Here is a 17,814-nt window from a genome sequence, read left to right as displayed (position 1 = left end):
TGTGTAGACAGTTTTCCTTCGTCCCTCTAGTCTTTGTGCCTTTCCCTCCATTACTGGCTTGGATTGATCTTCCAGTACAATGCTGAAAAGATGGTGAGATGGATGTCTTGTCTTTCACCATTGAGTGTGGTGGTTGCTGCAGATTTTTCAAAGGTACCCTTTATTGGTTTGAGGAAGCACCCTTCCATCCTTAGTTTGGTATGTTTTGTGTTACTATAACAGAACACCAGAGGATGGGTGATATATAAAGAAAAGAGGTTTATTCTGGAAGCTAGAAAGTTTGAGATTGACTCTTGTGAGGAAGCAGAGGATGGCAGGCACGTGCAGAGGTCACACAGCGAGAGAGGAAGTTGGGCTCCATGACCACACACTCTCTCAGGAACTCTCCCTCACCTACCCTCTCAGGAGGTCCATTCATCTCTTGGCGAGGGACCTGACCCCCTGACCCAAACACTGCCATACTGAGGATCAAACTTCAACATGAGTTTTGGTGGGGACAAGCCACATCCAAACCATAGCAGTTTTTATCATGAGTAGTTCAATTTTGTAAAATGCTTTGTCTGTGTCTTTTGAGATGATCTTATGGGTTTTCTCCTTTACTCTATTTATTGGTGAAAACACCCACGTGTTTTCAGTGTGTTTTGTTTTGTTTTGTTTTCATTGTTTATACATTTTATTTTGTCATTTATCTTACAGTTTCCAGGCAAAACACCATTTTCCATGGACTCACTTTTTTTTGTTGTTGTTGTTGTTGCACTTTATTGCCCTCGGTAGAGTGCTGTGGCATCACACAGCTCACAGCAACCTCCAACTCCTGGGCCTAGGCGATTCTCCTGCCTCAGCCTCCCGAGTAGCTGGGACTACAGGCGCCCACCACAACGCCCGGCTATTTTTTGGTTGCAGTTTGGCCGGGGCCGGGTCTAAACCCGCCACCCTAGGCATATGGGGCCCGCGCCCTGCTCACTGAGCCACAGGCGCCGCCATCCATGGACTCACTTTTAAATGTTAAATTAATATTGCATTCCTGGGACACACCCCCTACTCTTATATATTGTTGAATCAAATTTTACCATATTTTATTTTATTTTTTATTTATTTATTTTTTTTAGAGACAGAGTTTCACTTTGCCACCCTCAGTAGAGTGTTGTGGCGTCACACAGCTCACAGCAACCTCCAGCTCCTGGACCTAGGCGACTCTCTTGCCTCAGCCTCCCAAGCAGCCTCTTGTTGTGGCCAACTACAGGCGCCCGCCACAACACCCGGGTACTTTTTTTGTTGCAGTTTGGCCAGGGCTGGGCTTGAATCCTCCACTCTTAGTATATGGGGTTGGTGCCCTACTCACTGAGCCACAGGCACCACCCCAAATTTTCCATTTTATTAAGAATTTTTAGTCTATGTTAATTCATGAAGAATATTGGCAGGTAGTTTTATTTCCTTGCAACGTCTTTGGTTTTGTATCAGTTGAATGCTGTCTTCATAGCATAATTGGGAAGTGTGTCTTCCTCTCCCATTTTCTGAATGAGTTCGTGTAACATTAGTGTTACTACTTCCTTAAAAGTTGGATGGATTTCACAAGTAAAGCTATTTGTGATCTTTTCTCTTAGTGTCTTTGCTGGGTTTTCTTTTTTTGAGGTTTTCAATTACTAATTCAATTTCTTTACTTGAAATAAGCCTATTCTGAGTTTTCAAAATTTGTTATTTTTTTTTTTTGGTTTTTGGCTGGGGCTGGGTTTGAACCCAGCACCTCCAGCATATGGGACCGGCACCCTATCCCTTGAGCCACAGGCGCCGCCCCAAATTTGTTATTTTTGTTAATTTGTATCTTTAAAGGAATTTGTCCATTTCATTTAAGTTATTAAAATTTCTGTCATTGGCCAGGCACAGTGGCTTATGCCTGTAATCCCAGCACTCTGGGAGGCTGAGGTGGGTGGATGGCTTGAGCTCACGAGTTCAAGACTAGCCTGAGCAAAATTGAGACTCCATCCCTCTTTTTTTTTGTAGAGACAGAGTCTCACTTTGTCACCTTAGGTAGAGCGCCATGGCGTCACACTGCTCACAGCAACCTCCATCTCCTGGGCTTAAGCGATTCTCTTGCCTCAGCCTCCCGAGTAGCTGGGACCACAGGTGCCTGCCACAATGCCTGGCTATTTTTTTGTTGCAATTTGGCTGGGGCGAGTTTGAACCCGCCACCCTTGGTATACGGGGCCGGCGTCCTACCAACTGAGCCACAGGCGCCGCCCAACTCCATCCCTCTTAAAATAGAAAAACTGAGGCAAGAGGATGGCTTGAGCTCAAGAGTTGGAGGTTGCTGTGAGCTACGACTCCATAGCACTCTACCTAGGGCAACAACTTGAGACTGTCTCAAAAAATAAATAAATACTAAAAAATAAATAAATAAGGGCGGCGCCTGTGGCTCAAAGGGGTAGGGCGCCAGCCCCATATGCCAGAGGTGGCGGGTTCAAACCCAGCCCCGGCCAAAAACGGAAAATAAATAAATAAATAAATAAAATTTCTGGCATTAAAGTTATTCATAATATCCCTTATTATCTTTTAATATCTGTAGATTCTGTTGTGATAGCTCCCCTTCTTTTTTTTGAGACAGAGTCTCACTGTGTTGCCCTCGGTACAGTGCTGTGGCATCACAACTCACAGCAACCGCAAACTCTTGGGCTTAATCGATTCTCTTGCCTCAGCCTCCAAAGTAGATGGAACTACAGGCACCCGCCACAACACCCAACTATTTTTTGGTTGTAGTTGTCATTGTTTTTTAGCAGGCCCGGGCCAGGTTCGAACCCGCCAGCCCTGGTGTATGTGGCCGGTGCCCTAATGACTAAGCTATGGATGCCGAGCCCCTCTTTCATTTTTTTTGGCCGGGGCTGGGTTTGAATCCACCACCTCTGGTATATGGGGCCGGCACCCTACTCCTTGAGCCACAGGCACTGTCTTTTCTTCCTGTGCAGTCTTAGAAATTTATCAATTTTATTGATCTAAAAAATCTTACTATTTTTTATTCCATTGATTTATACTCTTATCTTTATTTCCTTCCTTCAACTTACTTTATTGTTTATTTATATATTTATTTTTGCGACAGGATCTTACTTTGTTGCCCTCGGTAGAGTGCCATGGTGTCATAGCTCACAGCAACCTCAAACTCCTGGGCTAAAGTGAGTCTCTTGCCTCAGCCTCCAGAGTAGCTAGGACTACAGGCACCCACGACAACGCCTGGCTATTTTTTAGAGATAGGGTCTTGCTCTTGTTCAGGCTGGTCTTGAACTGGTGAGCTCAGGCAATCCACCCACCTCAGCCTCCCAGAATGCTAGGATAACAGGCTTAAGCCACTGTGCCCAGCCTTCAACTTACTGTAGTCTAAATTTATTTTCATCTTTTGGCCTTACTTCTTTCCTAATATAAGCAATTAAAGCAGTATTTTTTGCTCTAAGCATTGCTCTGTCACAAACTTTGACAAACTGAATGACAATAAACATCATTCCTTTTTCTGAAATGTTTTGTCTGAGATTACTATGGCTACCCAAGCTGAACATATTGATGATGTTTGTCATTCAGTTGAAAATATTTCTAATTTGTGATTTATTCTTTGACCCATGGGTGATTTTTTCATTTAACGTTAAAATGTCTAGGGGTGGTGATTCAGATTTTTTTCCCCTGCAAATTAACTCTAATTTAATTCTCTTCTGGTTAGTGAACATACTCTGTTTTATTTCAATCTTTTAAAATTTGTCGAGCCCGGCCCCAGCCAAACTGCAACAAAAAATAGCCAGGGGTTGTGGCGGGCACCTGTAGTCAATCGCCTAAGCCCAAGAGCTGAAGGTCACAGTGAGCTGTGACGCCACAGCACTCTACCAAGGGAGACAAAGTGAGACTCTTGTATCTTAAAAAAAAAAAAAAAATTTTGTTCAGATTTGTTTTATGACTTTTAATATTGTCTATCTTTGGGAATGTTCCATATGCGCTTACAAAAGAATGATTGGCTGGGCACTGCAGCCCATGCCTATAATCCTAGCACTTTGGGAAGCTGAGGTAGGAGGAGGAGTTCAGAGGTCTGCTTGAGGCCAGGAGTTTGAGACCAGCCTGGGGAAGAGTGAGACCCCTGTCTCTACAACAAAATAAATAAATAAAAATAAGATAAAGAATGATTTCTTCAGTACTTTGATGGACTATTCTACAAACATATATTAGGTCAAGTTTATTATTTCAGTCTTTTACATATTTACTGATTTTCTGTCTACTTATCAATGACTGAAAGAGGAGTGTTGAGGTAGCTAGTTGTAATCATGCATTTATCTATTTCTCTTTTAATTTCTGTCAGTTTTTGCTTTATGTACTTTAAAGTTTTATTATAGAGTAAATACATATTTGGGAATATTATTTTCTTTCCTTTTTTTCGAGACAGAATTTCACTATGTTGCCGGTAGAGTGCCGTGGTGTCACAGCTCCCAGCAACCGCAAACTCTTGGGCTTAAGCAAGTCTCTTGCCTTAGCCTCCCAAGTAGCTGGGACTATAGGTGTCCGCCACAACCCCTGGCTATTTTATTGTTGTTGTTATCATTGTTGTTTAGCAGGCCTGGGCCAAGTTTGAACCCACCAGCCCTAGTGCATATGGCCTGCGCCCTAACCACTGAGCTATGGGCCCAAAGCCTTTTTTTTTTTGAGACAAAGTCTCACTCTGTTGCCCTGGGTAGAGTGCCGTTGTGTCATAGCTCACAGCAACCTCAAACTCCTGGCTCAGTCTCCTGAGCAGCTGGGACCTCAGTCTCCTGAGTAGCTGGAACTATAGGTACCTGCCACAATGCCTGGCTAGTGTTGTTGTTTTTCTATTTTTATTGGAGACGGGGTCTCCCTCTTGCTCAGGGTGGTCTTAAACTCCTGAGCTCAAGGGATCCACCTGTCTCAGCCTCCCAGACTGCTGGGATTACAGGTGTGAATCGTCTCACCTGACTGGAAATGTTGTTTTCTTTTTTTTTTTTTTTTGCAGTTTTGCAGTTTTTGGCCCGGGCCAAGTTTGAACCCGCCACCTCCGGCACATGGGGCCGGCTCCCCACTCCTTGAGCCACAGGCGCCACCCGAAATACTGTTTTCTTGATACGTAGAACACTGTATCATTGTGGAATGCTTCTCTTTTTCTCTGCTAATATTCCTTTTTCTGAAATGTTTTGTCTAAGATTAATATGGCTACCCAAGCTTAACTAACATTAGTGTATTATTTCCATCTGATCACATCCCCCTACATATCTTCCTATTTCTAGTGGGTCTATAGAGCTGAATATTGCTATCCATCCATTGTCAATATGTCTACTTTTTATTTGGAATTTTTTCATTTTAATTGAATGTCTACCATCTTGCTATTTGTTTTGTGTTTTTCCATTTATTCTTTGTTCCTTTATTCTTTTCTTGAATTCTTTTGGAACTCCTATTTTAAAAAAAAAATTTTTTTTTTATTGTTGCAGTTTTGGCCAGAGTTGGGTCCGAATTCACCACCCTCGGTATATGGGACCAGCACCGTACTCACTGAGCCACAGGCACCACCCTGGAACTACTTTTTTAGGATTCCATGTTTTTGCCTTCTGTTACTGGTGACACCCACCCTTTTGTTTCATTTTGTTCCTCTAAGGGTTGTGATGTGCATCTATAACTCACCTCTGTGACAAGAAACGTACAATAGTATTTCTCTTCTATATACAATGTGTCATGAACCCCAATTGTTTTAAGAATAAATTCTAGGGCGGAGCCTGTGGCTCAAGGAGTAGGGCGCCAGTCCCATATGCCAGAGGTGGTGGGTTCAAACCTAGCCCCGGCCAAAAACAAAAAAAAAAAAAAAAAAAAAAAAAAGAATAAATTCTAAAATAAGAGTCTTTCATATTTACCTTCATATCCCCATTCCTACCTGGTATCATTTTCATGCCCCATGTACAGTTCAGCTCCCAGCTCCCATCGTCCAATGCAGAGTCCATGTCATATCTTGGTACTTAGCAGCAAAGGCCCCAAATTTCTGGGGCTACTTCTCCCCAGAGCTCCTTCCCTCAGACCCCTGAACTTCGACCTCTGACTCCTCCACTCAGTGGGATCCACCCTCTGACACCTAAGCATGAGCCAGACACTTGGGGCCCTCCCTTCTCCAGGGCCCCCTGCTCTCTGCCTACTATGTCCTGGCATCCAAAAATCAACTGCTTTGTAAATTCTGTCCATTTTCCTAGCCTGGTCTTTGCCATTCCACCAAGGGTGGGAAGGTCCTGGCTGCCCAGTGAGCACATGGACGAAAGCCCTGTTGCTGTGACATGGAGTCCACTGCTCACTCCTCAGATGATCCCGGGCACGGCAGAGCAGGTGACTGGGGGCATCCTTCTGTGCATTTTAAAAGCAAAATCTAGAGCCTTTTGGTGAAGTCTGCACCTCAGGTGCAATTCTGACAGCCCTGCGTGGTTCATGGAAGAGGTCTGGGTGCAGCCGGGTCTGTGGCTGTGGCAGGTGGGGGGCGGACAGCAGGCGCTGGGATCTCAGTCCTGGGCAGTGTCTGACCCGGGGAAGTGCTGAGGCTGAAGGCTAGCTGGGCATTCTCAGTGGACAGACCAGAGCCCACTCTAGTAGAGGTGTGGCATCTCCCTTGCCCTCAGGTCACTGCACTTTTGCATGAAGCTAATCTGCCACGTAGTGTCTCACCCGGCTCCAGAACGGACCATCATCCCAGATGGCTTTGGGCAATGTGACTCCAACAGCAGGTGAGCGGATGCCTCTTCCTGGGGACTCGGCAACATCTTGTGGGGCCCCTAGGCAGCTTCTGGAAGAACAACTATCCACAATATGAGGGGGACACATCTAGTGGCTGAGAGGGACTCCTTTACCTCAGGTACTGCACAGTGGGAGAAAACAAGGCTTGAGCAGCTGGCAGTGCTCTTGTGCCCCAGAAGTCTTTGTCCAATCTGAATGGACGCTAAGAAAATTGGTGCTATGATGGGAGGTCTCTAGCCACACTCTGCTATGCCCAAGGAGGGCACCTGGCTTAGGGTCTGGCCTGAAGGGTGGACTGCCACCCCGTCCTGTAGGCTCTGTGGGCAGAAGCATGGGGGCTCAGGCCATGGATGCAGGAGGGAAGACAAGTTCCTGGAGACACCAGTGGAGGCAGAACTTGGGCCTAGGCTGACTTCTTAGCACCAACTGTGCACACGAGCTCTGCCGGCATTATAGATGGCAGCTTTTCTGCTGAAGTGGCTCCCACTCTCTGGACCCTGATCTCCCTGGTACAGCCACACTAGTCTTCAACAGCAACTCAACCCCAGCCCCAACTCCTCGCAGCCAAATCATGCCCCCAAGGGGTCATGGGTGGGGAAGATGCCCACACCTGCTCTGCTGGCACCTCCTTGGGCCCTGGAGCTGACTAGGGTCACCAGGAGGGGAGGCAGCAGTCTGAGCTCCAGCAGGACAATAGGCATGGCTGAGGTGCCTTCTTGGGTGCTCCAGTGTGTCCAGCCTGCAGAGCGTATGCACGGTGAGTGATACATCAGCCCAAAGGTTCCAGACCCCACCAGGTGCCCCAACAGCCCCTGAAGTGCTCTCAGGGTAGCTTGACGGGCACATGGGGCCACACACCGCACAAAGCTCTTTGACCACCTCTTCCTCTGACATGAAATTTCACTTGACACAGCCAGGCCGGGCGTGTGCAGAGTCCACTGTCCACCAGCCTGTTGGTGGGCACATGGGCTGCTCCCATGAGGATTCTGCTCTGAACACTCATGTGCAGGTCTGTGGACATGGGCTTTCACTGCTCTTGGGCACCCAGGGTGCAGCTGCTGTGCTGTGGGGAGGTTTCCATTTCACACCACAGTGGCTGTGCAGTGTCCTCAAAGATGCAGTGCAGGAGGCGGGGGTCTCTCCACACTCCCAGCTGTGCCAGGCTCTGCGGGCCTCTCACTGGGGCTTTCCCTCCCGCATCCCCATAGTGAAAGCTTTGTGCACCGTGTCAGGCCCGCTGGCCTCTGAGACAGTGCAGGAATATGCATAACGGGAGGGACAGCATGCTCGACCCATTCATGTAGTAAAGCCTCACACAGAAGATCCCATGTCCACAAAGCCAGACAGACCTGGTGCCCACAGGTAGAACTCGGCCAAGAGCTGAGGGGTAGGAGTGCTTCAAGTCCTGGGCCTTCCACACTCATCTGGGTAGTGACATCTTTGAGCTGCTGGGTCTGTGCACGAGCGCGTCTGCGTGTCCACATGCTAGGGAGCAGGGTGGAATCCTGGGCAGTGTGACATGTGGCAACCTTTGAATCACTCAGCTTGAGAAGAGCTGCCCTCCTGCCTTCCCCAGCCCCCTGCGCTGAGCCTGGGCAGGGGATCTATCTCTGCACACCACAGCCTGTGGCTCAAGCCCCGACCCTGCACAAGGTGAGGGTTGGGACACAGTGGGTTTGCTCACATGGGTATGAGGGGCAGAGGTCAATGGGGAGAAGAGACTCTCAACTTCTGGAGTTAAGGTTGAGAAGACAAGGGATTTTGGGTTCCATATTCAGTCCTTGTCAGAGGGGAGAGGCCAGAAGGCAGCAGGTCAGAGGTACTCAAACCAAGGCCTACGTGACCCCCAGGACAGTGGGGTGAGTTGCCTATGTCCTGCCCCAGTTTCAGAGCCCCAACCCAAACAGGGATTGCCTGAGTCTGTGGGGCCTGAGCTGAAATCACAGGACTATGGTGTGGAACCTCTGTACCCAGTTAACTTACTCACTATTTTTTAAAAGAACTGAAAGTAGACTTGATGCCTGTAGCTCAAGCAGCTAATGCACCAGCCACATACACCTGAACTGGCACGTTCGAATCTAGCCCGGGCCCGCCAAACGACAGCTGCAACCAAAAAATAAAACAGCCGGGCGTTGTGGCAGGTGCCTGTAGTCCCAGCTACTTGGTAGGCAGAGGCAGAATTGCTTGAGCCCAGGAGTTGGGAGGTTGCTGTGAGCTGTGATGCCACAGCACTCTACCCCGGGCAACAGCTTGAGGCTCTGTCTCAAAAAAAAAAAAAAGAACTAAAAGTAGCGGCCGATGCGGAACAGACGTGAAGTCATCACTCCCTGCAAGCAGAACAGCCCGAAAGACCTATTCCAGCTCATGGTGGAAAGGACCTGAGCCTGATACCACCTGTGCCCCGCACGGACAGAGGGGGGTCCCTCTGCACACAGACCCAGGCCAGACTGAGCAGCTCTGGGTGTGGCCTGAGCCAGGCGGGGGCCATAGAAATGCTGGCACCCAGACAGGCCTTTGCCTTCTCACAGGGGTCCTGGCTCCGGTCTCCTGTCCCTGGTGGGGACCTGGGCACCCTACTCAGACTGGGGTGCATGTGGCATCTACCTGGAAGCCCTGATCCACTTGTCCTCTGGGCCTGTTCAGGGGACATGTGAGTGGGACTCACACTATGACCCCGGGCAGCCCCAGCTTAGGGACAGAGCCTTAGGCTGTGTTCTCCTGGTCCAGGTGGCCAACCCCACCCAGAGTACCTGTGCAGCGACCACAGAGGCTAGCAGATGTCTTGCTACCAGGCAACCCCAGAACTCCCTCCCCTCAGGCCAGGCTAGGCCCCTTTCCCATCTTGGTCAGGCCAGGTCAGCTGCCAGGACCCAACTGGACATAACCCTCAGCTAGGTGCTTGTCCTAGCCTCTCCACCAGCAGCTGGGCCTCACACCGTCTGCTCTCCTGCTGCTCTGCTACCCCTCTGGGGCCATCTATCCTGTATCCTGGTACTGACCTACCCCCTCCGCTATACCCTCCACCCCGTCTCCCAGGACACAGGGACACGGCAGCAGAAGGTAGGTCTGTGGCTCCCACTCATGCTCCAAAGACACTTTGGGGGCAAAACCTTTACTCCAGGACACGTGCTGTGTGTCCCCAACACAGTGACCCACTGCTGTGCTGTTGTGTCACATGTGCTGCCTCTCTACAATCAAGCTGCTGACAACATGCGTTTCTCCCCATACCCCGAGAAGGGCTGCCCGTCCTGTCTAGGCCCTTCTGAAATTTGCGCTTCTGAGTTCCCTGTGAGTCACCTCTGCTGCAGTGACATCCACTCAGGATAAAGGGGCCACATAGGACTCTCGTAGCCCACAGCACCCCTGGCCTGAGGGGCCGTGGTCACCACCAGGATGAAGGGTATGGCTGTCCAGCTGGTAGGATGACCCCTACCAGGGGCTCCCACGGATGGACACTGCCCACAGACCCACCATACTGTAAATCATTTCTGACCCAAATGCTGAGTTCTGTGGCCACTGTCACTTGTCTTCAACTGCCACCATCAACCAATGATGGATGTTTGCCAAAGTTTCAAAGCCCTTCTGTGACAGAACTGCCCACGTGTGACTGAGCAGCTGGGCACCTCCCCAGCAGCCTTCAGAGAATCTAGTTTTTGTTTTGAATTCTCTGAATAATACAATTCCAGGCCCCATCTCCCTGGGACCCAGGATAGCTGCAGCGGGGAAGAAGAGCAGGACACACTTGCATTTCAGACCCAGTGTCTCTCCTGAGTGGCACCTGTGCTGGCAGCACCGGGTATAGGACCTAGCCACAGACAGTGACCATGGGGCGTGCCTGGTGGCCCAAGATACAAAACCTCATATCCTACTCTGCACACCTCCCAGCCTTCCTGCTGGGACCCCAGGGCCAGGCCACTGGCCTGAGGTCACTCTGGAGGCCCCAAGTGGCTCAGACACGGCCCCCAGGGGAGACTGGTGGCTTCACTGGCAGCAGTGGGGGCCCCGCCCCTCCCAGGAAGAGGGGTGAGTCCCAGGGCAGGAGACACAGCTCCAGGCCCAAGTCTCCCTTTGCTCATCCCTGGAACCTTCCTTTAGCTAAGCGCTTAGGTGCCCCTAGCTATGGGTGGCCATAGTCAAGTTGGTGAGGACACAACAGTCCACTGACGGGAAAGCTCTGGAGAAGAAATGGGTCATGTGACACCAGGCGAGGGGCCCTATCCACACTGGAAACTGCAGCATCATCAGAAAACGGTTTTAATTATATACAGACAATCACCAGGCTGATTACAAGGTGTGCCATGAACACACCTTCAGATTCATACGGAGCTGCGGCACAGCCCACCAAGAGGGGCGCTCTTAAAAGGGGATGGCCGCTGAATACCAAAATAAATCACAAACGGTGACAATTGTGGGAGAAGCAGAATCACTTTTCCTTTGGGACAAGAGAAAGAAAACAACAAAAATCAGAGGCTTTGGAATGCTTTCTCTTCTTGTGCCATGGAATGACATTTGTCCCAGACAGCAGGATGGCAGGAGGGGCGCAGGAATGGCGGTAACCTGGGGGCTCAGGGCCTCTCACGTGCCCATGTCTGCCTTGGGCCACAGGGCCCCCAAAGTGAGGGTCTGACACCCAGTGACGGACTTCTCGGTGCAGCCAGAGCCTGGGGCCTCAGAACAGGGGCCGGGAGCCCTGGCTCTCAAACTCGGACCAGGCGTCGCTGAGCTCCATGAAGATCATCTTGGCGTACTGCTCGTACGGCTGCCCTGCGGCCTGGGGCAACATGTGGTATAAGCACCTCCCTCCAGCACCCTCCTTGGCAGGCTGGCAGGGAGCCCCATGGGACTCACACAGGGACAGCAAGAGCTGAGCTGTGTCATCACCATGGGCTGTGCCTGGGAAGGCCTCCCCAGGTTCCAGCCAGGCCCGCTCACCTTGTCAGGGTGCACGACCAGAACCGCACGGCGGTAATGCTTCTTCACCTGCGCTGGCGTCACCAGGTCTGCCATGCCCAAAGGCGTCCAGCGGCTCTCCCCGTCCCACAGCACTGTGTGCAGTGTGGATAGAAGGGCACGGATATTCCTTTCCTTGCCTTCGATCCACTCCAGGATCTGCAGGGGACACCACACACACTGAGTCTGGGCGCCCACAGAAGGTTATCAAGGCTGCGGGATGTGCTAAGGTGCTTGGCACCTACTCCTCCTTGCTGTGCAGGGAGGTTGAGGAGTGAAGCAAAGGGAGGACCCAGGGTGGTGGAGTGAGAAGGGAGGATGCAGGCTGCAGTTTGAGCCTCAGGAGCCACAGCCCAGACCTGGGCTCCTGCACCCACCAGACTACACAGGGCAGCTGCCGCCCATAGCGCCTGGTGTCTGACCCTCAGGCACCCTCACCCTGAGTGCAGCCATGTGGAGGACGCTGCACCCATCAACAGGGCCCATGAGGCCCGGCTCACATGCAGCAAACCCCCCATGCCCAGCTCCTGCAAAGGCCACTCCAGATCTAGGTCCACAGGGCACAGCACCCAGAGGCCAGATGGTATCTAAGGCAGAAGTGAGTGACCCTCATCTTAGCCAGACACTCACAACAGACTCAAACTCTGTCCCTCCAGTGAAACCCTCCCATTCTGGACCCCAAGGGGATGAGGGGCAGGTCCCCAGCAGCCTGTGGGAAGCCAACACCCTGTCAACTAGGTTTCATCTCCCCTCCTCCCATAGAAAACATCGGGGTCAGGGTGCCCGGCAGCTGCAGAACAGTCCCCAAGGGTTTGGCCCACTTGGCAGTTTCTCTGCAGAAATCCCCGGGAAAAGCCAGGCTGCCCTGGTGCAACCATGCCCAGAGGGGACATTGGGGAGGCCTGCCCGTCCTGGCCAGGCCCTTTGGGCGAGTTGGGGCAGCAGGCCACAGAGGCCTCACCTGCCTCGCGCTGTCATCAGGAGACGCAGCCCCAGGAGGAGCGAAGCCTCTAGGCCCAACGGCGGCCCACTGTACCTTCAGTTTCAGAGGGTCAGTGTCTCTGGCAAGGTCCTGCCTCCTCATCTCTGCGATGGTCTTTGGCCCCTTCTTGTCAGGCCTGGTGGAGAAGCCTTGATTGGATAATAAGTCCTCAAAATCGTTCTCTGAGACTTTTGGCTTTGGAGCTGAAAACGAACAAATTTTTTACAGAGAACTCCCTTTCCCGCTCTCTGGGGGATAGGGTCACTGTCCTGATGCTGCAACAGAAAAGAAGAACAGAAAAAGCAGGTCCTAAAGGTGTCTGCTAGAGAAGCCGATGATGCGAGGGGGATCCGGAGAAGACCAGCCCCAGAGTGTTAATCTGCATTTCCTGTGCTGGGCTCCCCGTTGAAGTGTTGAAGAAAACAATAGGATTTCACCTTTACCTAGCCAGGACAAGTTGTGCAGAAACCAGAGAGAGAGATGGAAGGAAAACTCACCAAAGCCAGGTGCACGGACCCCCCTCTCTTCTCGTGCCCCAATCACACTGAAGCTTGCGGCATAGTTAGGCCTCGGTTGAGCACAGGCTTTGGGGGGCAGCTTGGTTTGGGGGGCCCATGACGTGCCCTGGGTCAGTGGCCGATTCGTCTGCCAGGAGCTGCCACCCTTGGGAGTAGGGGTTGTCGTGGAAAGGAAGCCTCCGTTCATAGGACGGGATCCAGTGGGCAGGCCTGGGGGACAGACCACAGGACACTCGCAGGCCGCACGCCGCATGGGGCAGCTGCAGCTCCTACACGAAGAACACCACAGGTGTGGGGAAAGCAGTGGACAAACGAGCCCTGCACTGTGCCAGTGGGATATGCCTCTCCACCCTACACAAAGAGGGCCAGGGGTCACAGCACAGGCCAAGTGCTGAGGCTAACACCAGGCAGGTGGCTGTCGGGGCAGCACCCTGCTCCCATGGCCCTATGTTGGGTGGGCACCACTTCCTAAAGCCCCTTCTTAGTTTGAATTTTTTAACAGAATCGTGGGACGCTGCAAACTGAGAGACCCCAAGCATCCCTGCCCAGTGCCCCTGGGGTGGGCAGCAGGATGCTCCAGTGTGTCTGTGCAACCATGCAGGTCTACACAATCTCTCAATGTGCACAGATGCCTGTAAAAACCAGATCAAGACCACTGATCTGTTCCTCTTACAGTTCTGTCCTCTGAAGAATGCTCTAGAAATGGAACCAAAAGTAGGTGACCTTTGCAATTGGCTCTTTTCACTCAGGATGTCTCTCTGAGCCATTGCATGCAGCTGCTGTCCACTCCTTTTCATCACTAAGGGACTGCCTGATAAGTTTTGTGCAAATGAAAGTTTTGTGCCCAGGGTCACATGGAGGTCACATAGACACTGACTGCGCTCCTGTTTCCATTCCCGCCAGCGGTGCGAGGTGTAACAGTGTCCCCACATCCTCCCCAGCACTGGCGCAGCCTTCTCCTTTTGGGGTCCTGACGGGGTTAGGCACCACAGTCTCCACCTGTGACGTGCCCATGAGCTTGTCACCAGCTGGCGTCCTCCGCAGGGACAGCTCTTCTTGTACCCTGCCTGTGTTCTGAGGGGTGGACAGCTTTCAGTTTTGTTGTTAATCTATGGGGTCTATATACAAGACCTTTGTCAAATATGTGGCTTAAAAATATTTTCTCCTCCTTTGTAGCTTTGTATTTCACAGGGTTTGACAAAGTCCGATTTACCCGCTGCTCCTGAGGGTGGTGGTTCAGGAGCCGAGTCCCAAAGCTTTCCTCAGGTCCTCTGAGCTCCCTGTGTCAAGTCTCAACTTGCACCCAACTCTGAGCTAACGGTTGCCCAAGGAACAAGGTTAAGGTCAGGGTCCTTTCTTTGTCTTTGGTGTCAATGGCTCCAGCACCACTAGCTGAATGGATTTTGCAAATGTGTCAAAAATCAGTTATATGGGCCAGGCACAGTGGCTCACACTTATAATCCTAGCCCTCTTGGGAGGCCGAGCCGGGTGGATTGCCCTGAGCTCAGAGGTTCTAAGACCCTGTCTCTACAAAAAGAAGCCTGGCGTTGTGGTGGGCACCTGTAGTCCCAGCTACTTGGGAGGCTGAGGCAAGAAAATCACTTAAGCCTAAGTGTTGGAGGTTGCTGTGTGCTATGATGCCACGGCACTCTACGGAGGGCCACAAAGTGAGACTCTGTCTCAATAAAAATAAATAAATAAAATTAAAAAAAAAAAAACAACCTTAAAACTAAGACAATTGAAAGCCAATCGAAAGCAAAATTTAAAAAACCCCATCAGTTATATGCCTGCTCTGTCCACACTGCAGCCTTGATTTCTATGGCTCCAAAGGGAAGCTGAGGGGCGAGGGAGAAGGATATCTCCATTCCAAACAGTTTAGCCTTTCTAGCCCATTTACCTTTTCCAACAGACTTCAAAATAAGCTTGTTGGCCGAGTGCCTGTGGCTCAAGTGGCTAAGGGGCCAGCCACATACACCTGAGCTGGCAGGTTCGAATCCAGCCCAGGCCCGCCAAACAACGATGGCTGCAACCAAAAAATAGCCGGGCGTTGGGGTGGGCGCCTGTGGTCCCAGCTACTTGGGAGGCAGAGGCAGGAGAATCACTTAAGCCCAGGAGTTGGAGGTTGCTGTGAGCTGTAATGCTATGGCACTCTACCCAGGGCGACAGCTTGAGGCTCTGTCTCAAAAAACAAAACAAAACAAAACATAAGCTTGTCTGTATCTAGAAGAACCCCAGTTGGGTTTCGGTAGAACTGTGTCAAATGTATAAATCAACATCTTCACTCAGCTCAACTGCCTATCTACGGCCAAGGCTCGCCTGTCTACTGTCCCAGGTCTTCTGATCCATGTTTGCCTCTGCGGTTCCATCATAGAGTCCTACACACATTTTGTCAGATTTACACTGTTTATAAATATAAAACAAACTATAAATGTTAATTTCTTTAAGAAAGTGATTATAAATGGTATATTTTAAATTCTGGTTTCCTTGTGTAATGTAACTGAACAGAAACTCCACATAATTTGATCTGCTGATCTTGGAACTCAGTTCTGAAGGGTCTTTGTAGATCCCTTGAGTCTCTTGCACATCATACCATCTGAAGCAATTTTGGAATAATTTTGTTTTTTCCTTTCCAGTAACATAACTTCTGCCTCTTTTCCTTGCCTAGTGGGAACAGAATGGAGAGAGGACGTCTCTGCCTTGTTCCCAACTTTAGGAGATGTTACGAGCAGCGTCTACTATAGAGCTCTGTTCATGCTGTTATCAAGTCGTTGACATTCTTGTCACTGGTTTGCTGACAGTATTAGAGAAAGGTACTGAATTTCATATGTATATGTATAAAATTTTTTTAGATCTCCCTTTGAGAAAGAAAAAAGGGATGGAATTTGTCAAATGCTGTTAATGCTGTTCCTTCATTGCTGATGTGCCCCTTTGACTATTTTTCTTTGGCTGGTTAACATGGTAGATTCTGTTCACTGATTTCATAATGTTGAACCAGCCTTACACTCTGGAAATAAACTCCACTGATCATGATGCATGATTCTTTTTAAATATCGATTAATGCTATTTCTTAATATTCTGTTGAAGATTTCTGTATATTCATGAGGGATATTGGCCTGCAGTTTAACATTTTTGTATGCCTTCTGTCTGACTTGGGTATCAGGTAATAACACCAGCTTCATGAATCAACTGGAGACAATTTCCTGTCCTTGGAAAGACTGTGGGCCATTCTTTAAACATTTAGTAAAATTCTCCAATAACCACATCTAGGTCTGGATCTTTCCCTTTGGGGAGGTTTATAACTATGAATTCACATTTTCTTTATAGTGTTAGAGCAATTCAAATCCCTACTTCATATTGGGTAAGTTTCGACAGTAGATTTGAACAATTCTGAGAATTTGTCCATTTAGTGTAAGTCACGGTGTTTATGTACACAGAGCTGTTTGCGTTCCGTGCTGTTTTTTGTGAAGCCTACAGGTCTGTGGGGATGCTTCTGTATAGTTCCTGATAATGGTAACTTGTGCTATTTTTCCTTTTGGCAGTCAATCTTAGTAGAAGTTTTTGTCACTTTTACTGATCTTTTTTTTTTTGAGACAGAGTCTCACTTTATGGCCCTCAGTAGAGTGCCATGGCATCACACAGCTCACAGCAACCTCCAACTCCTGGGCTTAAGCGATTCTCTTGCCTCAGCCTCCCGAGTAGCTGGGACTACAGGCGCCCGCCACAACGCCTGGCTATTTTTTTTTTTTGGTTGCAGTTTAGCCGGGGCCGGGTTTGAACCCGCCACCCTCGGTATATGGGGCCGGCGCCTAACCAACTGAGCCACAGGCGCCGCCCTTACTGATCTTTTCTAAGAACCAGCCTTTTTTTTCTGACTTTCTCTTTCATTTTTGTTTTCTGTTTTGTTGATTTTGGCCTTTTATTATTTCCTTCTGCTTGCTTTGGGCTTATCTTCTCCCTTTTTCCCTAAAGTTTTTGAGCAGAGAGCTCATGTTATTAATGGGATATTCTGTCTTTTCTAAAGCAAGCATTCTACCCTGTGTATGTCCCTGTCACCACTGTGACTGAGGTGTCATCTAGAAGTGTGCTGTTTTGTTTCCAAGGGTGAAGGTTTTTTCAATTATCTTGCTGTTAGTGATCTATAGAGCTGATTTCATCATAATCAGAGAATCACTGTGATGTCCAATTCTTTTAAATCTGTTGAGGTTTGTTTCTGGGCCTGTGCTCCGAGGGACCATGGGAAGGGCACACTGACTCGATTTGGGGAGGGACACTGCAGCTGTGCTGGCCACTTTCCCATGTCCTTGACACTTCTGTCCAGCTGCTTGATGGTTCGTGAGAGGAGTGCTGTGTCCCCATCTGGACTTGGGTTGGCTACTTCTCTGCTCAGTTGCAGCTTCTTTCTGGTCTGCTCTGGCTGCCAAGAGGTTGTGAGGAGGCAGCTTGGCCACTGCCAGGCAAGCTGCATTCGAGGAGTTCTCTCCTCCTGCCCAAGCAGATCCAGTCCCTGAGTGATGTACCTGCTCTCTCTGCAGCCTCTCTCTGCTCCCAGACAGCACAGAGTGACAGACGAAAACTCTCATGGGTCTCAGCGGCTCTCAACCTGTGGGTCACGATCCCTTT

The 17,814-nt window shown here is 49.9% G+C and overlaps 1 protein-coding gene across 8 annotated transcripts in view; it reads right to left on the bottom strand.

Moving 5' to 3' along the window:
• Positions 1-10,986: 10,986 nt before the first annotated feature.
• GAK (cyclin G associated kinase) overlaps positions 10,987-17,814 on the bottom strand; it is a 64,351-nt gene continuing 57,523 nt past the window's right edge. For 6 of the 8 annotated variants that reach the window (XM_053577846.1, XM_053577847.1, XM_053577848.1 and 3 more), the window contains 4 exons: positions 13,174-13,404; positions 12,731-12,879; positions 11,677-11,853; positions 10,987-11,515 (listed from right to left, as the gene is read on the bottom strand). In XM_053577846.1, coding sequence (XP_053433821.1) covers positions 11,414-11,515; positions 11,677-11,853; positions 12,731-12,879; positions 13,174-13,404 — 659 coding nt within the window. In that variant the 3' untranslated portion in view covers positions 10,987-11,413. The other 2 variants (XM_053577852.1, XM_053577854.1) reach the window with 2 other exon arrangements.

Source organism: Nycticebus coucang, chromosome 23, assembly GCF_027406575.1.
Source record: "Nycticebus coucang isolate mNycCou1 chromosome 23, mNycCou1.pri, whole genome shotgun sequence".
Classification (NCBI taxonomy): Eukaryota; Metazoa; Chordata; class Mammalia; order Primates; family Lorisidae; genus Nycticebus; species Nycticebus coucang.
The sequence above is the reverse complement of the archived record's forward strand: the minus strand, read 5'-3'. Positions and strand labels throughout refer to the sequence as shown.